Genomic DNA, 26,315 nt, shown 5'->3' with positions numbered 1-26,315 from the left:
GTGGGGAGAGGAAAAAGTTCTCGGCGAGGAGAGGCTGGACCCTCGCTCGGAGCCCCAGCAGTCTCTTTTTTATGCCTTTTAAGACAATTCTCTGTCATCGGTTTGCTTCTATCGCGCTCCAAAACCGCTAACCGGTTCGCAAGAGTGAAATCATACTTTTGCTAGTTAAGTGAAACCAACAATACCATGGAGCTGCTATGCCTCGAAATGGATACCATCATAAGAGCCCGTCCCGATCCCAACCTCCTGTGTGATGACAGAGTTCTGCAGAGCTTATTAACTATAGAGGAGAGATTTCTACCCCAATATTCATATTTTAAAGGATTCCAGAAAGACATTCAGCCCTTTATGAGGAGGATGGTCGCTACTTGGATGGTGGAGGTACAGCAAAACACGAGTACAGCCTCGTTATTTCCGTGCTCGACTTTAACCTACCCCGATTTCTTTCTTTTCCCCGCTGCTGGGCGCTTCGTGTAATGTACGGACAATGGATGGCACTTGTATATTTCTCACATTAAATGCACCAATTCAGTAGTGATTTGTTTATCGCAGTTTCTCACCACCTTAAAGTAGGTTTTGTGCCGTGTTCATGGTACCGCCAGCTTTGTCGCTAGGACATCGAAGAATTTCACATACATGCCCCACGTACTGTTTCCAAGCTGGCTTTTGAAACAAGTTATCTTATTATTTTATATAGCCTGGATGTTTCCATGCACACGTATGCACTCATCAACGCAACGCTGCCTTGCACTGCTGTATCGCCATGTTGTTTTTTACATGTGCTTTTAACTCGACTTTGCCATATCATAGACGCTATAACAGCGCTAAAACTCATGGACAATGACGAAGGAGTGACACGGTTACCAATATATTTAATAACTAATCAGAAGAACTGTTGCAGATATTTTATGTATATGTTTTAAATGTATAAAGGGGTAGGGGCCTTATCTGTGCTTGCGGTATTTCCCCCATCGCAATACCTTACCATGGATTTATATTTCATATTTGACACTCTCTTTAATATCTTTTGGTACTACACACACCAAATCAATCGTGAGCCCTTAAGCTTTTTTTTCATCTAAATATTAGTGGGTTCCGAGAAACTGCATATTTTTAATTCATTTTTGAAGTGAATCTATGCTTTCGATGGTGACGCACACCACTACAGCCTTCTGCTACTTGTCTTAAATTTTGACATTTTCTTCACGTATACCATGCATCGATTTGGATACGAATTGTCGGTTATGATAGCAGAGTCTTCTCTCAGCATTATGGTGTAACAAAAACGGAACTAGACAATTTTTCTATATTTTTATTTATTTTATGAAAATGTGACGAATGAGGAAAATGTGCATTTCCGTGTGCTGGACTGCCGGGATGTGTTTTTGCTAGCTGCATTGTAAACTTCAATTATTTCATTGTGAATGAACTGCAGGACTTTTACTCTTCTAGCACAAAGTTTGTGGGATTAAATTCAATTTTAGATAATAATAAAAAGAATGATGATGATGATACTCATGATGATAATAATGAGAAGGATAATATTAAGCCTTCAAGTATTTGGATTTTTTTTATGTCGCAACCAAATGGGGCTGGGTGCTATTTTTTGGCCGCACCCCAACTATGTGTGTCATTGAATTTATATGTGCCATTTATGTGATTACATCCTTTTGTTTCTTTAGCCCCCTTCTGTTTTTTTTTTTTTTTTTTGCTTTTTACTGTTTTTAGCTCAGTTTTCGAGGGGATGGGGGGGGACGCTTGGCTCTTGAGTGTTTGTTACCGATTCCAAATGATGAACCTTGCCGCTTTGTCTTTTTGGTCAGGTTTGCGAGGAGGAGAAGTGCGAGGAAGAAGTTTTTCCCTTGGCTATGAACTACTTGGACAGATTTTTAGCCATGGTACCTACCAAAAAATGTAATCTGCAGCTGCTGGGAGCAGTATGCATGTTTCTTGCATCCAAATTGAAAGAGACTCATCCATTAACAGCTGAAAAGCTTTGCATCTACACAGATAACTCCATCAGACCGCAAGAACTTCTGGTAAGCATCTTCTGCTACGACACTTTTTCTCAAAATGCACATGAGATAATACTGTCATCACGACCTGCTCCAAGCCAAACATTGTTTTATAATTAGAATCTAAATTCCCCCACTTTTCCAGTCTTCAGGGGTGCATGAAAACCAAAAACAGAGAGAATCATTCGGCCAGGGCTCTCTTTACTATGCAAACCCTCTTGAGCTTTCCAGTAGCTATTCAGCCGGTGTAATGGTCTCCATCGCTATCTAGTGGCAGATATTTGCACAGAGCAACGAGGTCAGCTTGAACTGCTGCCAAAATTCTGACTGTTCCTGTCAACTAGAGGAGGGAGACAAGCGATTCAAGCATGCCTTTTACAGTATATCTTTGGTCCCAAAATAAACATAAATGCACAAATTAGCAATATTATGTCATACTGCTCTTTTATGGATTCCTGCAACTATAAATATATCGAATACAAGCAGATTCAATGTACTATGGTGGAACAAAAGTAGTGTTGTGTTCTATTCAGTGAATATTTTTTCTCATTGTCCTTATAATTTCAGCCTGCCTCTACTCGTGCAAACCAGCTGATTAAGTAGGCTTCACATCCAGTAAGAGATTCTTCAGTGCTCCAAAAGGATAATATTTCTTAGTAAAATTAGTCATTAAAGAGGCCACATATGAATTAGATGTTGCTATTGGTTGTGGTTTTCACTCATTGGCAAATCTAGCCATTAAAGTACCTGCTGTCAAGTATTATTTTGTGTGTGCGTGTGTGTGTGTGTCTGTGTGTGTTTCATTAGTTTATATTACATGTTTCTGTCAAGGAATATTTTATGTGTTTTAATTTACGCTCAACAGTTAGTTTGGGTTTAATAGTAGCCAGAATGCGAGTTTAACAACAGAAGGTGCTGATAGCCTAAGGTAGACAAACCATAAGTACTGCTGCAGTTGACAAAAGACCCTCCTTTATGTTCAGTCTACAGAGAAAGCTCAGTAAACCTGTTTGGATGGATTTGCTGTGGCCTCTTTTCAGTGCTTCTGTATAAGGCAGTATTTTGGCTGACATGCAGATACAGGAAACAGAGATCAGCTGCCTGGGACATGTGATTTTTCTTTTTCTTCTTCTTTTTTTTTTCTTTTTTTTTGTCCTCATCTTTGGTAACAATTTCTTGTAAAAACAACCACAGTGTTACAAAGGTGTGACCAGCAGAAGGACAGAACAGCAGAAGGAAGTAGTTACTTGCCTTTGACTATCTGTTTGCAAGGTTTTTTTTTTTTCACAGCTTCTCTATACCTTCAGCTGTTACTTAATGTAAAATGTTGTTGAGAATTGCAAAAATATGTGCTGAGGATGTGTTGGCTGTTATGTCCAACACAAAGATATGATGTTAAAATCCCTAAAGTACAGTTACACTTTGAACACGGTTATTCTTTCTCATGGTTTTAAGGTGATCATCAAAAGGTGAAAACAGTTACTTTGATTTGAATTTTACAAATCTACATCTGGGTGACTGGAAGCCATGTTGAAATATCTCATGACTTTGGCCATGTGGTCATTCTGACAGAGAAAATGAATGGCATCCAGGGTTGCTGTCACAAGGCTACAGTCTAAGACTAACCACGGAAATGTTTTCACAAATTAGTCACTAAATCTTCTGTTAATCACCTCCCTCTCTATAAAATAAAAGTAATAAAATAACCTAAAAGAGAAGAACGCCACACCCAGTTAACCCCCCAAGTGACACAAATACACATAGACTAGTAAATACCAACACATCTTGCCAAGAGGCCAACATAAATATGAGGTGAGGAACCCACTATGGTGAATTTGACTCTACTTCAAGGCTTGATTACAAAAAGAATTTGTTCCCATTTCTTTTAGCTGAAAGGGTGTCTTTAGTCATGTCACAAAACTAGATATTTTCCACTGAATATTAGAAACATTTTTATGTAGTTTCCTTTTTCAGCAGTGCTGATGTGAAACATAATATCAACTACATTCACTGGAACATGTTTTTATTTTGTTGTATTTCTTTTTTATTTTGAGCATACTGTACATATTTATTAACAAAGTCCCTCTCTCCACTAAGATTCAGTACCCGTAAAGGGGAATGCACAGATTTTAGAATATCCTGAGGAAAGTGCCCAGATGCCACACAGACGGAAGTCATCTTGGTTGGTGACCTTGCCGGATTTTCTCTTTCCCAGATCTAGTCAATCTAAGACTGAAGTAACAATGATACTAAAAATCTCATCATGGTAGCCTCTGCACACGGGCTACAGACAAGGGACACAATCGAGTCATTATCTCACAAAAAGAGCAGGCATTTAAATGACTGAGCCACTGTACTAAAGTGCAGCATAGTGGCTATTTGCTTCAGTGTACAAATATATGGTTGTCTCCTCCCTCAGGAATGGGAACTAGTGGTATTGGGGAAGTTGAAGTGGAACCTCGCAGCAGTGACCCCGAACGATTTCATCGAGCACATTGTGAGGAGACTACCGCTTCCAGAGGATAAGCTGGCGCTTATACGAAAACATGTCCAGACCTTCATTGCTCTCTGTGCTACAGGTACAATTCAGTCGAGAAGAAATTTTTACATTATTATAATTGCCATCGGAGGGGTCTGTTCATTTCCATATTCAGTATGTTACATAGGGAGTGTTGTGTAAGATTTGATATTTTATTAATCATGCAAACTGAAAAGTAAAAGTCTTCTATCAATTTATATATATTTATTCTCCCATTCCCCATTTTCTATTTTTATGCCAGTGTTGCGTTTCTACAAAGTTTTTATTTTCAACGTATCACAGGAGACAAATCCAAATTAGGCTCCTTTGTTTAACATCCATTATGGATCTTCCCAAAAATGTTATGTTTAAAAGGTGTGTCAAAGGCTTTCAAAGCATCTATTATCACATGAGAAGACAAGTTGTTGTAATAGGTGCATTGATTCACATGCGATGGAGAAATGTAATAACAGGGTTAGAAGCAGACAGGCTGTAGTATTTGCATTGTTGAGATTAATTGTTCACTCAGATTTAAAGTCCAATGAGGTAAGAAGAGCAAAGAAAAGAGTGTGGTTTTTTTTTAGCTTTTTAGGTTTTTAGCTACCAATTCTAGGAATTGTCATGGTTTCATGTTTGTTTCGCTCCTTATCTCTTCCTCTCCCTCCTCAATTTCTCACACTTTCATCCTCACAACCTGACAACATGATACTTTTCCCATGTAAAGATCTTCTTTTAGGCATGTTTTACATGACCTCTTGCTACATGTTTAGCGCTACCAACACTTCAACATATCAATATATTTCTGATTCAATTTGTACTTATTTATATTAATTGGTAAAGCTTTATTTCCTCCTACTTCCTCATCCACCTCTCACATTGTATCAATTGCAAGTAGATAATTGTATGATAACCTCTCCCAGAAGGAATACCGTATGTGTATTTGTGAAAGAGAGAGTCATTATGGTTTATGTGATGATGTGGAGGTTCAAAATCCCACTTTTATGTATCTATTGAGATGGATATCTCAATAGATATCTATATCTATCTCCTTAAGAGATCAGTTGAATAAAACTGAAAAGTTAAAGCCATAGCAGATGGAGATCCTTTAGAAGATTAACATTTGCGAGAAACTTACAGTTTACTACAGTCTCATTTACTCCATCCACCACTACTCATGTGCTAAAAAAAAAACTTGCATGAAACCAGGCTTATTCGGTTTTTTAGCAACCAAGACCACAAAACACAAAAATGGAGAATGTGATCTTTCACTGCTCTCTTTTTGATACAGCTGTTCCATTCTGGCAACGTGGTTGGATTTTGTTAGGTGATGCAGGCTGTGTCTGTATTGATTAATAACAATACTGATTAGTCGGTCCAATCAGGACTACAAAAAACTGAGGAGGCTAAACTGGGAAAGGGGTGACAAAATCCTTCGCCCTTACATTTCATATGCAGAACCATGCCAGGATCAGCACTACTTGGTCGATTCATAGGTATCACAAGAAATTCCTTTCAATGAACCTTCAGAAAATAGTTCAAGAATATAGAAGATTATGAGCCTTCATTTTCACACAGAGACAATGAGCACTGTGAGCTTCCTTTTCTACGCTTATTCAATTCAGATGATGAGGTAGAGCAGGAAGGGTATTTTTAAAACATGAATGAAGTGTTGGAAAACAAATGGTCTTCAACTCAGTCATTTTCTGTCTTGCAGCAGATTAACATCAAACATGATTAATAATCAGAATGTTACTGTGGATACTACACTATTTTCCCTAAATAACATTTTTGTTCAGGTTTTCACTTAATAATGAGTAATATAATGATAAAAATGTGCAGATTTTATTCAATTGCGCTGATGTCTCTGCCACAGAAATCTAAGCTATTTGTGGTCAACAGTCTTGACAGTATGTGCCTTTCAATCAAGATTTTATAAATGAGAGTGTGAGAATTATTTCATTATGTTTAAACTTATTTTATCACACTGCATTCTAAATTGATGATTTTGGATTTTGTCTTCTGAGTATCTTGTAGTCAGGAAATACGCTTATCGGGTAAGATGTACTTCATGGACCCGTGCACACAATTTGGTCATTAACTCATGAGCAACATCTTTATTTGTAGTCTAAAATGTTAACAACACCTGTCACGGCTAACATGCAACACACTAAACACTACAAAAGACATTTAAAATGTTTCAAAGTATACACTGTCACTCTGCATCACATTGAAGTTTAAAGAACATTTGCTATGTGGTTATATTTATGTGTAACAGGGCTTTATATAACATTGCAAACTCGCAATCCAATTGCCAGTCTTACAATTCCAGGTATCATGCTGCATCTGCTAAAGCTCCTCACAGGATTAGTTACTTTATGAAGGGCTGATTTTATCTCCACTTTTTTTTCCATAGACTGCTCTGCTCACAAAATGTTGTATGTTCTATTCTGATGCCCTTGTAGAAGTTTAAGAAGGGAACAGCCTTTGGCATATTAAGCAGTATATAATTATGATCTCTAAACACTGATGCTATGCAGACAGGCTTTTCCAGCCTAGTTTGCAAGGTGTTGCCATTCATGTGCCTCAAAGAACCCAAAAAAGTAAGCCTCTTGAGGCATTCTCTACGAACCTCATTTCACATAAAGGTCCTGTGGCAGTGGTACATGCCAAATTTCTTACTGTTATTAGTGTACACGTTTAATTTGCATAGTGTGCACAGCAGCCAACAAAATAGGTGTGGGCCATGTGGAGCAATAGACCGTGTGATCAAAGGTCCCAGGATGAAGTTTCAGGGGCTGGGTCCCGTAGGGGAGAGGAGGCAGTGAGGCCCAGGGAGGAGAAAGGTTCATTGAAGCAGTTGAGAGGCATGCAAACCATGCCAGCCTGCAACTGCTCACCAGGAGATTTCCATTGCAGGCATCCCCTCTCAGCTACATACACTGTTTATCCTCTACATGAATATAAATGAGCTCCTTCTAAAATACAACCATTACTCTCCCAAATGCATCAGCAACCAGGCCTGAGTGTCAGCCTGCATTGGTTGCATGCATGTGTCCATGTTCCGCGACAGACCAGTCTTGTCTTCAGTCAGCATGCTGTCAATTGGCTACCACTTACCTCTCACAAATTGTTGTTTTTTCCAGTCGTCAGCATCATTTTCAGTCTATTATAGTAATTGCCTCATGATCTAGTGTGTGTGTGTGCGTGCGTGTATGCGTCAACACAGGCGTGGTTATGTAGTATTTGTGGCGTTTTGTGTTTCATGTCTGCATCTTAGCCCATGAGATCATGATTGCATTGTATTGTGACCGATTGTCCGAGCTGTCGTCATTCTTCTTTCAGCCTGTTTAAATGCACTCATTCAATACATCAATTTATTCTTTTGTGTTTTTCCCTGCCAGAAAGTTTTAGGAGTGTTGTAATGCAAAGGGCCTTTGTGTGTGCGTTTTTTTTTTTCCTTTCAGCTAAAGATAAGCTTTATGGATATAGGAATAAGTTACTATGTTCATTTGCAGGGTATGCCTATGCCCACACTATTAACTAGTTCAGTACATTTGTGACCGAGGATCAGAGGCATACTTTTAGCGTAGAGCAAGAGGGGAGAGTCTATAAATGGTGAAGCTTTTCCCTCTTCAAAGTTTATTTTTTTTCCTTTTTCCAAAGTTTATGGGCAAATGCTTTAAATTGATGTGAAGCAGATATGCCAACTCCTTCCTTATCTTCCCCAACTAAGCCCAACACCATCCCCTGTTTTCTTCTTGTAGCTTTACATCCACGGCTCATTCTCCACCTTCCTTTTCCCTACTGATACCATGCCGGCTGCATCCAGCTACATTTTTACCAGAGCCTGTCTTACTGAATTGGTACCAGCAGCGTACAGATGGATGCTGAATCTCTCAATTGGGTGAAATGAGGTGATGACTCTGGACAATGAAGTGACTCTCTTTTGCCTTCCCTCTTGCTAGCCTGCCCCTCTATTAATATGCTAAATGAACAGAGAGCTGCCAATGCAAAGCACAGGCTGTTGTAGCAGGAAAGACCAGCTCATGTGTGCCATTCAGTGGCCCCATCTAAGCCATGTGCAATCCAAAAGGAAAGGTAAAAGCTGAGCAAAACATAGAGGCGAAATGGAGAGATGTGAAAATGCATGTGTGTGTTGGTTGGGGTCTGAGGGGTATCTTGCTCTCTAGGTCTCTCTTTTTCAATCCTGCTGTATGCCAATTGCCTTGAGTTTTTTTTGGGCTTCTGGCTTGTTCACAAGCTGTCTCATTTGCATTACGAATGACAGTGAGGGGAGCTAACAAGGTTATTGGTCTTTGAGACGCACGCCTCTGACCACACGTGGAAAGAGGACCTACAGCAGTGATTATTGGCAGAGGCACTGAGCCTCTTTATTCCCCCCTTTCCAAGTGCTATGGGGCTTTTTCAGTTAGCACACGATTTACTTAGGAGATGGTAGAAAAAGGCCGGGTCAGGGGGACGAGGGTGGGGAGCTGTTGAGGGTGCTCGCTTTTTAAATCCCTCGCAAGCAAACCATCATCCAGGCCCTTGGTCATTTAGAAAGCACGTTCAGGATTGCGGAAATATTCATTCCACGATTGCAATAAATTAAGGCGACTAGATTATTTATCTTTACTGTCTGTGGGTGTATCTGCAGCCTCCACAGTGTAAGGATGAAACACCAGGATTTTAAAACTGTTTATTTATATATACCGACACCGGTTATAAATTGAAACTTTTGTTGATTTATCGACTTAAAAATGGCAAGGCAAACAAGAATCACAGTAAATGATTCATGTTACAGTTTTGTGATGGTCTGCATAATATATTTTTCTTTACTTCACTGACAGATATAAGATAAGAACAACTTTATTCCGAAGGAAATTGTTGTGCCAGAGTTACAGAAAATATAACAGTAATAAATAATAAAAAGAAATGGCAGAATTAGAAATAAAAATAAACTATAAAGTGTCTCAGTGAAACTATAAAGTGTCTTAGTAAACAAGTGATAAAACTATAAGTGTCTTAGTAACAAGTGAGGTAAGGAGTGCACAATAGTATGATAAAAGGAAAAATTGTAGTGTAGCTGTTATGAAATGAAATATTGCACAGTTCTGAATATTGCACAGTGAAATGAAATATTGCACAGTTTTTGTTTAAACCCTGAGGATATTCTCCAATAATTATATATATGTATTATGTTAAATTGGTCTGCCCTCATGCAACAGGTTATTCCTCCCCTCCCTGCTCTCTACTAGTTTTGTGTGAATTCTTTCGGTAGCTTTTACATTAATGCTGCTGGTAAACTGAGGAAGGGATGGTTGAAGACACAAGTCATTAAAGTATTACTTTTTATTTTAACAGATTTCAGATTTGCCATGTATCCTCCATCCATGATTGCCACAGGAAGTGTCGGGGCCGCTATCAGTGGCCTACAGTTGGATTCAGCAGAGCAGTCGCAGTGGGGTAACAGTCTGACTGACTTACTGGCCAAAATCACAAACACTGAAGTGGTGAGTTGATTATGTTATCCTATATCCAAAGTCATTTTATAGTTTCCCTTTTTTTTTCTTTACTTCCAAATTCCATCAAACCCCCAAATTTATTTTGATGTGAAATAAAAAATGCATGGATTTTTCCCAAAGTAATATTTGAAATTCCAGTAAATAAAGCTCATACCAGTAAGGTGTTTTGTGATACTTGTGATCTAAAAATTGACTGTGTTTCAGTAGAATAAGGTTTCAGTCCAAGCTATTCATATTTCCATAAATTGAGCGAACTTATAGGTAACCCTTCTAATTGCAGCTGAAACACACTTGAAAATAAATGTAGTTATTATTTAGGTCAAGAGTTAGAGGGAACCCCGTCTGGGAGGATTAATAGGCATAAATATGCTTTACTGTTTCTTACAATTGAATATGTTGTTAAAAAAAGCACAGAGAATTGTGACTTCTTTAAAAATTGCAATTTATAACATATTTTAATCCACCATTGCCACCACGATTGTTTTGGTGGCGTAATGCATGCTGGGTTGATCAGGTATACAGGTTGCAGGTGTTAACTTTGGCTTTCTGCAAGTGTTAACTTTTGCTCGGTACGGTACGGTAGGGTACGGCACAGTATTTACGGTAATAATGCCACATTATGCTGCTTTTGGGTGCAATTTCCAGTCCAAGGGAAACAAAGGGACTGATGTTAGTCTACACAGCTTTAGATGGATCAAGACAACAAGAGAAGAAAGGAGTGGAAGAGCTTGCGGATATAAACAACATCCTAAGGTTCTCAACGCTTCTCTTCTGGATACATTTCACGCATTTATCCGCCACTTTTAAACGGACACAAAAGCCAAACGCCGCTCCAACAGTTTTCTTTCACAAGCATACACAAGGTCCTCGAGAAACGAGTGAACCCCGCTCGAAGAAATGCCACATGCAGGAGACGCTGGATGTTTTCCTTTGAGGATGTTAGCAACACACTACTGCAGAAGAAGCGTTTGATTGACAATAGATCGGGCGCTGGCGTGATCATGGAGGAAGCTGAAGTGTCACCTGGTCAGTCAACGCCGCAGGCCGTAAGTCTACGGTGAAGAACCGATGACAAAAAGTGGAGATCCTTCCAACGGATGCTCTCTCTCTGTTAGCATAGCAATGCAGTTGCCGCACACAGACAAGCGACTTTTTCTGACTCTTACCTCTTTGCCGTCTTCGTTTTTAAGCAAATTTTCACGTCCGTCTTTAGTGTTATCCTCCTCGCTTACCTCTCTAAAACCTTATGACCCCACTACCCAGAAGGGGGTAAATATTATTTTACGATATTATACAAACTAAGATATGTTGAGATTTTATTGTTGTTTATATGTGACTGATACAAATATTGTAACGGCTTGGTAACACATGATTGTTGACACTGTTTGCAACAATCATAAGGTGAGTCGTTGCAAATTAAAAGCAGTTTGGTTTCTTGACTAGAATTCCATGGAGTTTTGTATGGTTTGATTTGGCGAGGTTACAAAATGTATTTACTATTTCGCTCATTGGTCTAACAGGACAGGCATGTTGTAGTTATTTTTTTGAGATTTTGATGCTATGTAAGAATTATAACCCGAACTACTAATCTGTTTCAAAAAATATTCAAATGTACACAGTAAAAAGATAATCTTTCTGTTTTAACAATTTTTGTATGCATTTATTTATTTTCTTTTCTTAAATACATACACCTTCTGTACTTGCTATCTGAATCATGATCCCAAAAAATTGGGCCGGGCATGTATATCACTGTGTTTTTGCACTTTTTAAACACTCAGTACCTTTTTTAAAATTTAGTAAGCTTTTGGAAAGAAAGGAGACACATTTTCAAAGTTGTTAATTTGGAATTGTTTTTAGTATATGACCGATGCACGACTTTGATCACTACATTGTGTGCACAGTTATTAGGCAAGTTGTATTTTTGAGGATGAATTGTTATTGTACAATTAAAGTGCTCTTGATCAATCCAAAATGTTAACAAACCCTCAAACCTAAACATTTAAGTAGTAAAAGTGAAGTTTTGGCTTTCTTAAGAAAATATCTATATGTACACCATTATTCGTGTGCATAATCATACAACTAAATGAAAAACAAGGATAAATAAACATTTCTGAAATAAAAAAAAAAAACACACAGCGACCAATATAGCCACCCTTTTTTTTGATAACAGTCACAAGCCTTCCATTCACGGAGTCAGTCAGTTTCTTTATCTGGTCAGAATCAACTTTTTGTGCAGCCGCAACCACAGCCTCCCAGACACTGTTCAGAGAGGTTTACTGTTTACTTTCACTTTAAATTTCCTGCTTAAGAAGGGCCCAAAAGTTCTCAATAGAGGTTAAGTCAGGTGAGGAAGGAGGCCATGTCATTAGTTTTTCATCTTTCAGGCCTTCACTGGCCAGCCACGCAGTGGAGTACTTAAATGCATGTGATGTAGCGTTGTCTTGCATAAAAATCAAAGTCTTCTTGGAAGATGCAGACTTTTTCGTGTACCTCTGCTTGAAGATAGTGTCTTCAAAAAATTGGCAGTAGGTCTGAGAGTTGATTTTGAGTCAGTTTTCAACCCAAAAAGGTCCAACTAGCTCATCTTTAATAATACCTGCCCGTACCAGTACCCCACCTCCACCTTGCTGGCACCTCAGTCGAAATGGAGCTCTGTGTCTGTTACTGATCCAACCATGGATCCATCAATCTGGTCCGTGAAGAGTCACTCTCATCTCATCAGTCCACAAAATATTTGAAAAATCTGTCTTCAGATATTTCTTGGCCCATTCTTGACGTTTCAACGTATGTCTCTTGTTCAGAGGTTGTCGGGTTTCAGCCTCTTACCTTGGCCGTGTCTCTGAGAACTTAACACCTTATACTTCTTGACACTCCAGGTAGGATGCATTTGTGGATTATGGCAGCACTGGAGGATAATGGGTTCCTGGTAGTTTCATGTTTAATTCTTCTCAAATCTTTGGTGGTTAATTTGCATCTTTTCTTCTTGATACATTTCATGCAACCCTGTTACAACAAAACGTTCGATGGTTCTGTGATCACGCCCCAATATCACTCTGAGAGATTTTATACAATTTTTGATTTCAGAGTCAGTTAAATCTCTTGTTTGGCCCATTTTTCCTGAGGAGAAGAATCTGTCTAATAATTATGCACACCTGGATATAGGTTGTCTCCTTAGGCCACACCGTCCCTTGTGACACAAATACACATCCCCTGATATGCATTGAACCCAGTAAGCAGTCAAGTTTATATAGGTTGGAGTCGGAAATTATGGATATAATGATGTCAAAATAAGCACCTGCCTAATAATTGTGCACACAGTGTAGTCATATGACAGTGAGCTTTCTATTACCATATTAACAATTCCTCTGTATGTCTAGTACATGTGGAGAAATTGACAATAAAGCTGACTGACTGAGTTTGATTATTCGGTCAATAATGTGTTACACAGTTGAAAAGAGGGCTAGACTTCAAGTAGACCAGTACAATGCCTAAAACTATCTATGTTGTTAGAAAGTCAGGTTGTAACATGCACAGAATGCTCACTTGGCATCGTCTCTTGCAAGCATGAACATCCCTCACATCAGCTGGATGGCAGGATACAGTCTTTCAAACTAACCAATGTGGTTTATCAAACTTTGACTCATTGGTGCTCGCTGAGAGAATGCATTTCTGAATGCTGTTGTTGTGCTTTGTATTACAAGACCTTAACTTGCATTTGTACATGAGTTGTGTTAAACAACGATGGTTGATCAAAGAGTTTCCAACCTGTGTTGTCATTTTCTGAAGAATTACATAGGCTTCAGGAATACATTCCTCATTTTATCCTTGCCTAAGTATAGATTTTTAGTATAGAATTATTGAATTTTTGGCACAATGTTGACAGGGTTTAACAGTCAAAGTCAGCTTTGTTGTCAATTTCTCGACATGCACTAGACATACATAAGAATCGAGAAGATATCTCTCACTATCCCACGGTAACATGAAATTAACAACATTATAATAATAAAGTGCACATTAAACATTAGACTGTAAAGTGCACGGAGATACAATCTACTGGGACTGAGGTGAAACGGTGACAGAGATTGAACAGCACAGAAATTGAAAGGTATAACTATATGTATTTTGAATGCATATAGTAGCAGCAGGTGTTTCTGTACAGTTAATTGCAAAAATTGTCAGGATACAATACCATACAGTAGCAGCGTGGTGATAGCAAGTGAGAAATTGAAGTTGATTAAAAAGCATCAAAAAATAACTCAATTTATAAATATATGTATTGTGTGATTTTGGAAAGAATAACCACAGAGGTTTCTGTACGGTTCTGTAACCGTGCAAAACAGTGGTAGTGCAAAGAAATAAGAAATGGTAATATTGCAATATACTGTAAGAGTCCATAGTTTTGGGGGCTGGGGTTGGCAGAGAGGAGGGAGGGAGGGAGTTAGGAGAGATTTCAGCATCCTGGGGAAGGAGAATGGGACGACAGTTCAGCATCCTGACAGCCTGGTATATGAAGCTGTCCGTGAGTCTGTTTGAGTGGGTACAGAGGCTCCGGTACATTTCTCCCTGAGGGCAGGAGGCTGAACAGACTGTGTGCAGGGTGGCTGGCGTTGCTCACAATCGAGGGTGCGTTGTGGGTGAGGCGGGTGGTGTGTGTGTCTTTCAGGGAGGGGGGTGGGACACCAATGATCCTTCTAGCTGTGTTCACTATGCGCCGAAGGAAGTAGAAGCACCGCTGTGCCTTCTTTACTGTGATATAGTGTTGGTGGTCCAGGAGAGACATTCTCACTGATGTGCACCCCCCAGGAATTTGGTGTTCACTTTGTCCACAGCAGCACCATTGATGGTTATTGGGGGTTGCTTGGTGCGGCCCCCCCCGGAAGTGGAAAACAATCTCCTTAGTCTTGTTGAAGATCACCAGGAGGTTGTTGTCTTTCCATCACATGGTCTGAAGGTTTACCTCATTCCTGGAGTGAGTCTTGTTGTCCTTGGTGACAAGACCCTCCGGAGTTGTTCTGTCCGCCAAATCCACCATGTGATCGGTGCTCCAGGTTGGTTTGCAGTCGTGAGTCTGCAGTTGCAGGGGCAGGTATTGAGACCCTGCTGTTGAAGTTTGTTGATGAGCTATTGGGGGATCATGGCGTCGAATGCCGAAGTGAAGTCCGGGAATGGTATTTGAAGCAGTCCTGAAGAGCAGAAGAGGCCCTATCTGGCCACACCCGTTCTGAACCGGTTTGATCACTTTCACTCTGGGTCTATAAGCCAGCGTTAGCATAACAGTGGTGTGGTTAGAGGGTTCAGGGTGGGGGAGGGGAGGGGAGGGCCTTGTATGTTCCTTTATGGGTGGTGTAAACCAGGTCCAAAGTGTTGTCCCCTCTTCTTGGGAAATCATCATGCTGGTGATGTTTTGGGAGCAAAGCCTTGAGATCAGCATGATGAAAATCTCCAGCAAAGGATGACAAATCCATCTGCGTGTTCTGTCTATTGTTCAGTGATGGCCTGGTTCGGTTTACTGTGCCACATTCATGCCACTGCTGTTGGAGATGGGAGAGATGTAAACAGCAACTAGCAAAACCGCTATGAGTTCCTTCTGCAGATAGAAAGGATGGCACATAATGAACATAATCTCTGCCGGTGGTGAATAGCGTTTGCATATCACCACAGCGTTTCAGCTCCACGCATCTCGGTTGTAAACACAGACTCCATTGTTGCGAAACTTGCCTCCATTTGCGTGGGGTCTGTCCACTCAGTAGCATGTTAGCTGCTCCAGTTGTGCAGCTGAGTTCGTAATGTCTTTACACCACGTTTCCATAAGGACAAGCACACAGCAGTTACTCACATTTCAATTCGCTGTCCTCAGCAGCCTTGTGTGATCCATTTTATTTTCCAGGGATCGTATGTTTTGTAGAAGATGGTATGGCTGGCCGGGGAGGGGCCTCAGCACTTCCCTCTCTGCTGCTTCCTTGTACACCGCTTGCTGTAGCTGCAGCCAGCAGTTTGTAGATTATCCATGGTTTCATGAGGCATCACCTACAGATGTCGAGCAGATCTTGTCAACTGTACCTGTATTCCTGTTAAAAAGACGATTGGGTGAATGTGAAAAATGTGAGAAACAAGGGCAAAACAAGGGGCCGCTGCATTTACATGCACACCGCCAGCCAAATATATTGACTACATATAATAATTTCATTTTGACCTATGTCATTTTAAAACTATTTGCAAATACACTCCGCTCCACCTCTTGTTGTGAAAAATTTCTTTCAAAAGGGGTTATTTTTGAACCCCTCTTACACATACATATGATTCAATCACTTCTTACAGTTATTTGCTTTGAACATACTCTGTTGGTGACAGGAGTAAATACAGTGGTGCTGTAGTGGGTTAGATTAGTCCAAACACAGGTTGAGCCTTTACTTGCTTTGAGACGTTAATCAAACAGTCAGGAAGTGAGTTTAAGCTTTCCTCAGGGCAGTGAAGGGTAAAAAAAACAGTAGATGACAACTTGAGTTATTGAGGTGATGTGTAACCATTGTGTGTCTTCCCATTTGATCTATCTTACCCCCCCCCCCCCCCCCCCGGACATGATGGAAAAGGTTTTCAGACTTAATTCGAAGTTGAACATTGTGGCTCAGTTGAACATTGTGGCTCAGACAAAAATCATTTGTTAAGTCAAAACACAGAGGAAGTCAAAGGAGAAGTCATGCATGCCTCTTGTCACTCAACACCCTTTCAAATCCTCTTCTGCTGCTCAGAAAGTATTGCTGCAAAGTATGGCTCTCTGACGCTGGCTGTTTCAAGTCTTGGTGAGGAGTGAAAATAAAAAACTTCCCAGCATCGCAGTTTTTTGATGGGATGGAATTAAGTTGCCCTGTGTTAGTGATCAACAGATCAGATGACTGGATTCCCATAAGCCGTAGCTTGCTGTAAATACATGGGTTAAACCCAGAGGCACCTTTCCGAAGCCAACATATATGAGAAGCTTTAGTTCTGTTCATAATCCTCATAACCCTAATGTTGAGTTCTGTTTTCATGTCAAGATCGAGGACCTTGACTACATTTAGTTTGTGGCCTCCTCTAATGGGAATTGCTTTGGTTGAGGATTAGAGAAGTATGTAATTAGGATGTTCGATGCTGTATGAAGCAGAGGCGTCGCCACGGGAACCCGTTGACGTGTCCGGTGCATCTGTGTGACAGAATCAGGTGAGTGAAGCAACTGAGTCACAGTGGATAATGAAAGACAGGTGACTGAGATGATTGTTTTTATGTAGCCCAATAAACAGAGAAGTAAGCATATTGTGGCGGGTGGAATGGACAATGCAGTGGAATTGAAAGCCGCTGTTCCGAGTACAGTGACGTCTTGCTCGTACACACACTCACGAATGGGTAGTCAAGAGATGTTTTGTCACATCATGAGAACCACTTTTAACAAAAGACATGCATGAAGAGTGTATATCTAGAATGCTATTTCCTAACTACAATGTTTTTTTTATTTTTTATCATGAAACCAGGCACAACTTTTGCCAGCCAAGGACGTATACACCCAAAAAATAGCGACATCCAAAGTCAGAAAACAGATATGTTGATCTCATCTTTTAAGAATCACCGTCAGGACACAAGCCAACTGGTTGGGACTATAACAGGAAAAACCAGAGATGATTGATATAATACCGAGGAGAAAGATGTGTGTCCAGGAGACCAGGGGGAAAGGTAGCAAGGCTAGAAGGTTGGGAGTTGGATTTAAGTTGCTCGATCATTGTACTGATAGGAAGAGAAATATAGTAGGAGTTATCTTGATGGAGTTTTTTTAGAAATATTTTGGAGATGAAATAGTCGTCCGTTAGACTGAGGCTGAAGCTCGGTGTTTGGATATGAGTTTGAAAGGAGGGAGAAATTTTGGAGTGAGTACAATAGAATGATGCAGGATATCTCCTAGAGGTGAGAGTGGTATCGGTAATTGGTGCAGACGTCAGTGGCCATGTTGGTGCTGGCAGCAGAGGTGATGAAGTGATAAGAAGGATTTTTATGCTGGATAGGAACACAGACAGATAAATGCACAGTAGTGATAAGAGAGTGTAGCCAGACAGGCGTCAGATGGTGGGATGACTCTTGCAGCAAGGAAAATGACAAAGGCAGAACAGAGGATGAAGTGTTAGAGGCTGAAATGGCAGTGATGTGTGATTTTCAGGGCGGGGTTGGGCAGCACGGTGGCTGCGCTTTCACCTCACGGCAAGAATACCCCAGATTCGAATCTCGCATGGGGCCTTTCCTAAAAACATGCTGGAGGTTAATTGGAAAAACTGCCCAGATGTGGGAATGAAGAGTGAATGGTTGTTTGTTTCTATATGTGACCCTGCGATCGACAGGGTCAATGTTTAAACCGCCTGTTGCCTAATGACAGCTGGGATAGGCCATAGCATCCCTGCAACCCTGAGTATAAAATAAGTGGTAGATAATGAGTGAATGAATGAGTTGACAAAGGCGTTGGGAGGTGAGGATGTATGGTTAACTGCTGCTGATGTGATCAGGTAGACAGGTGGTAGAGTACTTGTTAAAGTACTTGTTGATAAGAACACTTTTTTAATATAAACAGTGGGGAAAACAAGTATTTGATACACTGATGATTTTTCAGCTTTTCCTCCTTGTAAAGCATGTAGAGGTCTGTAAGTTTTATCCAAGGTACTCTTCAACTGTGAGTGACAGAATCCCCCCCTAAAAAAAAAATCCAGAAAAATCACATTGTATGATTAAGTAATGAATTTTGCATTTTACTGCATGACTTAAGTATTTGATACATTAGAAAACAGAGGGGAAATTGTATCGACAGGTGCCAAAAATGTTGAGATGTCGGGAAGAGTTCTTTAAAAGGTTAATTAATGAGGAAAATGAGAGAGATTGAAGAGTAGAGGAGGAAACTGTTATGGACAACAAATTAGCAAAGATCATTAAAGCTGAAGTGAGGAGGGCATTGAAGGGAAGAAGAGTGGAAAGGGAGTAATCCTGATGATGTACTTGTGCGGGTATGAAAGTGTCTGAGAGAGTTGGCGATTGAGTTTTTGACCAAATCGCTCAATAGGATCATAGAGAGTGACAGAATGCTGTTGTAGTGGATGAGAAGTGTGCTTGTACAAATTTTTGTAAAATGTAATGGAAACTAGACTGAGGCAGAGGCGTGATATTGATTTAGCGGTATTTGCTTCGAGAATATTGGTAGAAATATGCAGAGAATGTCAGAGGGATCTACATTTAACTGTTGTAGAAGTAGAAAAAGCTTTTACCCGGATGCCATTATTAGTTTTTTGAAAACAGATTATCTTATCACATTTTACACAAATTTTATCTTTGAAAAAGTCAGGCAGTGCAAACTTTCAGTGAGTAACAATTTCTCACCAAGCTATTTGCAGATCTTCATAAGCAGTTCCATTGCAGGCTTTGCAAGTGACACTAAATACTACAAGACAGTATCAATATGTTGCCCCTCAGAATTAAATAACCTGTGGAATTCTGAAAATATTTCATGCGCCACAACTGTTATGAGATGATGAGATGAGATGTTCTATAATAATCGCATGCTTGGGAAAGTGTCTTGCTCTCCCATCCTTCTAGCTATAGGATACATTGTGTTGTTGGGAATATTGCATGTTTACATTATTGAAAGTTAGCTGCGGTGCATTTTAATTAATTCAGCAAAGCAGAGCAATTGTAATTTTCTCTGCCGACTTCAGCATTAACTTTAATAGTAGTCTGAGGTGTTACATCAGTGTTCGCTCACTCAAACAGCAGCTGCTGCTTCTTTACAACCCTCATACCTCATCTGTATCTCTGCTTTTCTTTCCTGCTTGCTGCTGATTGATCCGTCAAGAAAAGATTTTGACCCACCTCCCCGAGTTGGATTTTTAGGTTGCTTTGGCAATATTGCACTGTGATCATCTAAAGGCCGGTAGATGGATGGCCTGGCTTCTGTGAAAAAAGGCACCACCTTTGTTTCTGAAAGGAGGTGGATGTAATTACTGTTATTTCCAGGCTATAAGCCACTACTTTTTTTTCCCCACACTTTGAACGCGGCGGCTTAAGCAACGATGCAGCTAATTTACAATGGGGCAAAAAAGTATTTAGTCAGCCACCGATTACGGAAGTTATCTCACTTAAAAAGATGAGAGAGGCCTGTAATTTTCTACAAGATAGAATTCGGGAAAAAAAAAATCCAGAAAATAACATTGTCTAATTTTTAAAGAATTTATTTGCAAATTATGGTAAAAAATAAGTGTTTGGTCAAGAACTAAAGTCCATCTCAATTCTTTGTTATATCATACTGTGAAGCATGGGGGTGGAAACGTCATGCTTTGGGGCTGTTTTTCTGCAAAGGGACCAAGACGACTGATCCGTGTAAAGGAAAGAATAAACAGGCCATGTATCATTAGATTTTGAGCGAAAGCCTCTTTCAATCAGCGAGGGCGCTGAAGATGAAACGTGGCTGGGTCTTCCGGCAGGGCAATGATCCCAAACACACCGCTTGGGCAATGAAGGACTGGCTTCGTAAGAAGCATTTTAAGGTGGCTTAGTCAGTGTCCAGATCTCAACCCCATAGAAAATCTTTGGAGGGTGATAAAAATCCGTGTTGGCAAGCGGCGACAGCCCCAAAACATTACTGCTCTAGAGGAGATTTGCATGGAGGAATGGGCCAAAGTACCAGCAACAGGGTGAAAACCTTGTGAAGACGTACAGAAAACGTTTGACCTCTGTCATTTCCAACAAAGGGTATGTAAGGTGTTATTTGGATGCGACTCAGCATTCCTTCTCCTCCATGTTGGTTTCATCTGACCATAGGACATTCTCCCAATCCTCTTGTGGATCATCCAAATGCTCTCTCGCAAACTTCAGAGGGGCTTGACATGTACTGCCTTAAGCAGGGGGAAACATTTGGCATTGCAGGATTTGAGTCCCTGGTGTCGTAGTGTGTTACTGATGGTAGTCTTTGTTACTTTGGTCTCAGATCTCTGCAGGTCATTCACTAGGTCCCCCCATGTGGTTCTGGGATTTTTGCTCATCGTTCTTGTGATCATTTTGACCCAACTGGGTGAGATCCTGCGTTGAACCCCAGATCGAGGGAGATTATCTGTGGTCTTGTATGTCTTCCATTTTCTAATAACTGCTCCCACAGTTGATTTCTTCACACCAAGCTGCTTACCTATTGCATATTCAGTCTTCCCAGGCTGGTGCAGGTCTACAATTTTGCTCCTGGTGTCCTTTGACACCTCTTTGGTCTTGGCCAGAAATGGGGTCACCACAGCGAATCAACTTTCTCCACCTAACTCTAACAAACTACCTTTATATCCTCTCTCACTACGTCCATAAATCTTCTCTTTGGTCTTCGCGAGACCTCCTGCCTGGCAGCTGCAATTTTTTGTAGGTGACCAAATACTTATTTTCCTCCATAATTTGCAAATAAATAAATTAACATTCCTACAATGTGATTTTGTAGATTTTTTTTCGCATTCTGTCTCTCATAGTTGAAGTGCACCTATGATGAAAGTTACAGGCCTCTCTCATCTTTTTAAGTGGCTGACTAAATACTTTTTTGCCCCACTGTATGGACTTTTTGGGCTAACGAGTTTTAAGCCACCAAAACATCGGACCGATGAAATTTCTGTGAAATTCTGAGGCTGTTCAATTCCAACACCGTTTATGGTTTTTGTGCGCAAGAAGAAGACGAAGATAGCAATCGGCGAGAGTAGGAATACAAAATGGATGGGTGGATGGATGGGTTTCCTTGTGTTATTTATTATTAATCTTTATCATCGTGCCGTGTTACAGGTACTGTTCGGAGAAAAAAACACATTTCCATTACATATTTGTGGATGTTAGTGGTATGATCCTGTGGTAATGTTTCAAGGAATGTTCAGAGTTCAGTGATTTCCTACTGGCTGTGAATGTGTTTTGGAATGAGAGGGAGCGAAAATTATGTGGAGCCACTGTTCACTTTAATATTATGATTGTTCATATAAAGATCAAGTTTGTTAACCCGCAAATAGTAATCGTGGGGCACGTCGGCTCAAACATAACAGTATTTAATTAAAATAAAAAAAATTCTGTGTGAATATGTCATGATACAACATGGACACCTGCAGCTTTTATACAAGTGTGGCCTATATATGTACACATATATTTATTCCGTTGTTTTTAGGCTTATATTCAGGTGCGCTCAATTATTGGGAAAACACAGTAACAAAACTTTGCTTCTTGCCAAAGATAAATGACAGCTGAAAAATACATGTTGTGCCTGTATTTTTAAGTCATTGTCAAGGCTTCTTCTGTTTCAGATTTGATTGTTTGGGAAAAGTGGAGAAAGTAGACATATTGCGGGATAAGGATAGCACAGGCAGGTATTAATAATAGGGGTCGTGTTCGTTACCACTGGACAAATTTAATTCTTAGGTCTGGTCCTTTTTAAAGCCTTGGTGAAACCTAGGAAGTGAGTGGCGGTTCAAATCCCTTGGCCCATCCAGGACCGCCAAACTTTTCAAACTATTTCTTTCAAATTTTTTTTTTTTTTTTTTTGATTTGACACAGAAATTGCCTTTCTTTGATTTGAAATATCAAATCACATTTTCTAATAATCAGAATTTTTCCTTTAAAGAAATACAGTTCATTTTTACAGGCTTTAAATTAAAAAAAAAAATATTGATTGCCTCTCCATTGTGTCCAAACACTTCAGCCAACTGTTACTAATTTTCTCCCATTATATTACAGGATGTTCTGAAAGAGTGCCAAGAGCAGATCGAGCGCGTGTTGGTGAGCAACCTGCGTGATGGACGCCAGCCGCAGCAGCAAACACAGAGCGGCCACAGTAGTAAAGGCCTGGATGAGCTGGATCAATCCTCCACCCCGACAGATGTTCGTGATGTCAACTTGTCACCAGAGGGCATCGTTGCTCAGGATTTAAGAAAATGAATTCTGAAAAAACAATCAGAAAAAAAAAAAAAAACAGAAAATGTCAACAACAAAAAAAAACACAAGCCCTTTAAAAGAAAAAAGGAATACTTGCTCATTTTTGTTTCATTTGTTCTGATTTTTTTTTTTTTTTGTTTAGTTTTGTAGACTTTTCATATCTACTTCAAAAACAACATACCCCACAAAATTAGTGTTTTCAAGATTATAAAGTGAAAAGTATCATATTATATCGCTAGATTAAGCTCTGTGGTGTCTCGGTTACACAGAAGGGATGTTGCGTATTATGATCTTTAGCTTCTGGTTGAACCATAGGTTGAGAATAAAGGAGGTATAACAGTATGAGTTAGGATATCGTTCAGAATTTTTAGATGTGGTATCACAGTTGTTACCCTATTTTGGATTTTATGCATATTAAAGCTGTTACTGGTCTAGAGAGAGAACTTAAAGCCCTTGAATACAGAGGGTTCATGTAAGCATAAAACATGAGTCAGAGAGAGCCTTTAAATGCCTTAAAAACAGTAAGCTATAAGTAGTCCCAAGCCGTGCGTGTGTACGTGTGTGTGTGTGTGTGCGTGTGTGATTTGACTGCTACATGAGTTCCGTCATTGAGTTTAGCAGTAAGGCAATTGAGCACAGTTGTTGACTTGCAATGAAAAGCTCAGACCCCTGTCCATACACACTGTCTGTCAGCATAAAAGGGCATCTATGCTATATCACTGCCTTCAAGAATCAATGGAGAATTGCAGCCAAGTTTTGGACAGCAATAAACTTGTGTACATGGACTATGAATGAGAAAAAAAACAAGAGGATGGGGTGTTTAAACTTGGGTTCATTATTGTTCGGTAGGTTATCGTCGAGGTCTTTTACCTCGTGCTCAGAGGTCATGCAAGGTTTTTTTTTTTTTGTTATTGCTTTTCTGTTAATGAAATATTACCATATGTCTGATCACATGTTGTTAAAATTTTATCTTTTTTTTTTTCAAAAAGCTATTTAGAGTCTAAACCGAATAGTAATTAAACGTCCCCCTTACAGGTCTTGAAAACAGGGCAATACTTGTAAAGTCTAGAGAAAGTAAAGATTCCTTTGTATAAACTAGCTTGCAGGAAAAGGTGTAGAAACACATGTAAGGTGCAGCCTCATGGGCTGTAGAGGACCTTAGAGGTGTGGGAATATGCTGCTAATGGGCAGTGGTTAGAGATTTATAACGATTAAGAGACTCATTGGACTCACAGTAAGGGTGTTTTATCAGAATTGAATGTAATTAAGAAATAATTTGTCTTTTTTTTGCATTTACAAGGACAGTAAATGAGGAAGACTTTACTCCCACATCACCTGAGGATGAACTCTCTCAGCCTCTAAGAGGAGTACAGGGTAGAGACAGTCAGCGCATGTGGAGACCTACACAGGGTTTTGATTTCAATGGCAAAGCACTTTGATAAAATGCTCCCCTGGAGATAAGTAAAATCAGTTGCATTGAATTATATGTTTAGACAGTGTTGTTTTCTCTTTTTACTTTTTTTTTTTTGCCTCTTTTTTGGGCTGGTTTCCCAATTGTGAGACATCATTTCCTAAAAGTCAATTTAAAAAGATATTCCACAACTTGAAACAAGAGGACATTCCAATCCAAGAAAAAGCATTCCTATACACACAAGTTGTGGTAGAGTTTGACCATTTGAGAGAATCCAAACAAATAGAAAATTGGAAATACTAATGCAGTTCACTGATCAATGAGTTATGTTGTGTTTTTTTTTTTTTTTTTTTACATTTTACAGATAATTATTTCTCTTACTTGAATTTCTCGGTCTGTTTATCTGCATCAGGGCCGCAGATAGTAATGGTGCTGGCTTGAAATAACAAAATGTTTCACATTGTGTCATTCTAATTTTTGTTTGCCAATTAAGCACACCAATTCTCTTTGAGCTTTGCTGCTTCGGATTGTTGGCGAAGGGGTTTCACAGACAAATAGACATCTCCCCCAAAAGAACTCGACATTTTTTTCAGTGTTTTGGGGCTATAAATTTGCTTGACTTTTTCATTAGTCTGCAACATTGTTTGTTCGCCTGAAGAAAATAGGGGGGTTGTAATGTTTAAATAGATGCTGATAAAATATGTTTACCAAAACATCATCTTTCAGTTATTCAATGTGACCCCTTCATTTGCCTCTGCTGGATGTAAGCTCTCTCCCAAACCTAAATGTCTATGATTTTTCTCCTAGAAAATTTTTATTGCATGTATTGAGACCATATTTTTAATTTGTATTTGATATATTTTATGGGTTGATTAAAGTATTTTTTCTAATATAAAATGATACTGTACTCCAAAGTAAAGAGCGGACAGAGGAGACGGTGAAGACATCAAGAAAAAGTGTCAATATTTTTAAGTCGTCTTTTTGCGCTGCTAAAAGCTATGATTTTTTTTTCCTTTATACAAAAAAATACATTATCTTGTGATGTGTCACTTGAGTGTGCTGCTATTTTATATACATTTGTATTATAATATAATTATTTTAATGCTTAAAAGATACATTCAGAAAAAATGAAGTAGATGGTGTTAGAACAATATGAAATGTGTATTCAACTGGAAATGTTCTTTGTACAGTGTGACAGTTTGTTTTGAAAGTATACTCCACACCTTTCTATTTTACTCTTCTCTCTTTCGCCACATTTTACATCAGCGGTATATCCTATACCTCAGGTTTACTAGACAAATGAAAAAACAACAATACAAATCCATTACCAATACCTCTGCAGTGAGATATATATCTGGAAAAGGAAAAAATAATGCAGTGGGAAGGGGAAAAACAAGTTGTCATTTTCTGGATGGTATTCTCTGCTTCAGGAGAGAAAAAAAACGATCTAAGTCGAAAAGGAAAAGATAGCGCATGGCATTTAACTGGACTTTAACTATAGGGGAGGAGGTTGGGGTTTTATAACACTCTCTTGGTGCCATGAATATTTCAACCATTTTGCTCATGTTGCTTGCCACATCTGTCCTTTTGTGTGTGGGAAAGAGAAACCTAGCATTTGGTACTCTCCTTGATTCATACAACCCCAGTCGATCAGAAGTCTACATCAGTATGGTCAATGCATGTGAGAAGGATTCATTTTGGTCTGAAATCATACATGTGTGAACCATTGTACCTGCCACAAAATGATGGATTTATGTACATTTGCCATAGGTCTTCTGATATAAAGTTTCAATGGTACAGATTTCTGTTTGAGTCCCCCTCCACTACAACTCATATCATGAACCTTAAACATCTGTCGCACAACTTCTGTTCAATAAACTTCTGCTTTAAAGGGTGTGAAACCA

The 26,315-nt window shown here is 39.5% G+C and overlaps 1 protein-coding gene across 2 annotated transcripts; it reads left to right on the top strand.

Moving 5' to 3' along the window:
- Positions 1-26,315, top strand: ccnd2a (cyclin D2, a). Of its 2 annotated transcripts, none has more exons than XM_086163013.1 (5): positions 1-381; positions 1,824-2,039; positions 4,435-4,594; positions 9,898-10,046; positions 22,803-26,315. In XM_086163013.1, the coding sequence occupies exons 1-5, from the start codon at positions 187-189 to the stop codon at positions 23,001-23,003; spliced, it is 921 nt and encodes a 306-aa protein (XP_086019139.1). In that variant the 5' UTR covers positions 1-186; the 3' UTR covers positions 23,004-26,315. The 2 variants fall into 2 exon arrangements, with proteins under 2 accessions (XP_086019139.1, XP_086019140.1); XM_086163014.1 differs by lacking the exon at positions 22,803-26,315 and adding an exon at positions 10,704-11,701.

This window comes from Fistularia commersonii, chromosome 17 (genome assembly GCF_037954325.1).
Source record: "Fistularia commersonii isolate RoL2024-O1a breed Wild chromosome 17, RoL_Fcom_v1.0, whole genome shotgun sequence".
Lineage (NCBI taxonomy): Eukaryota > Metazoa > Chordata > Actinopteri > Syngnathiformes > Fistulariidae > Fistularia > Fistularia commersonii.
The sequence above is the reverse complement of the archived record's forward strand: the minus strand, read 5'-3'. Positions and strand labels throughout refer to the sequence as shown.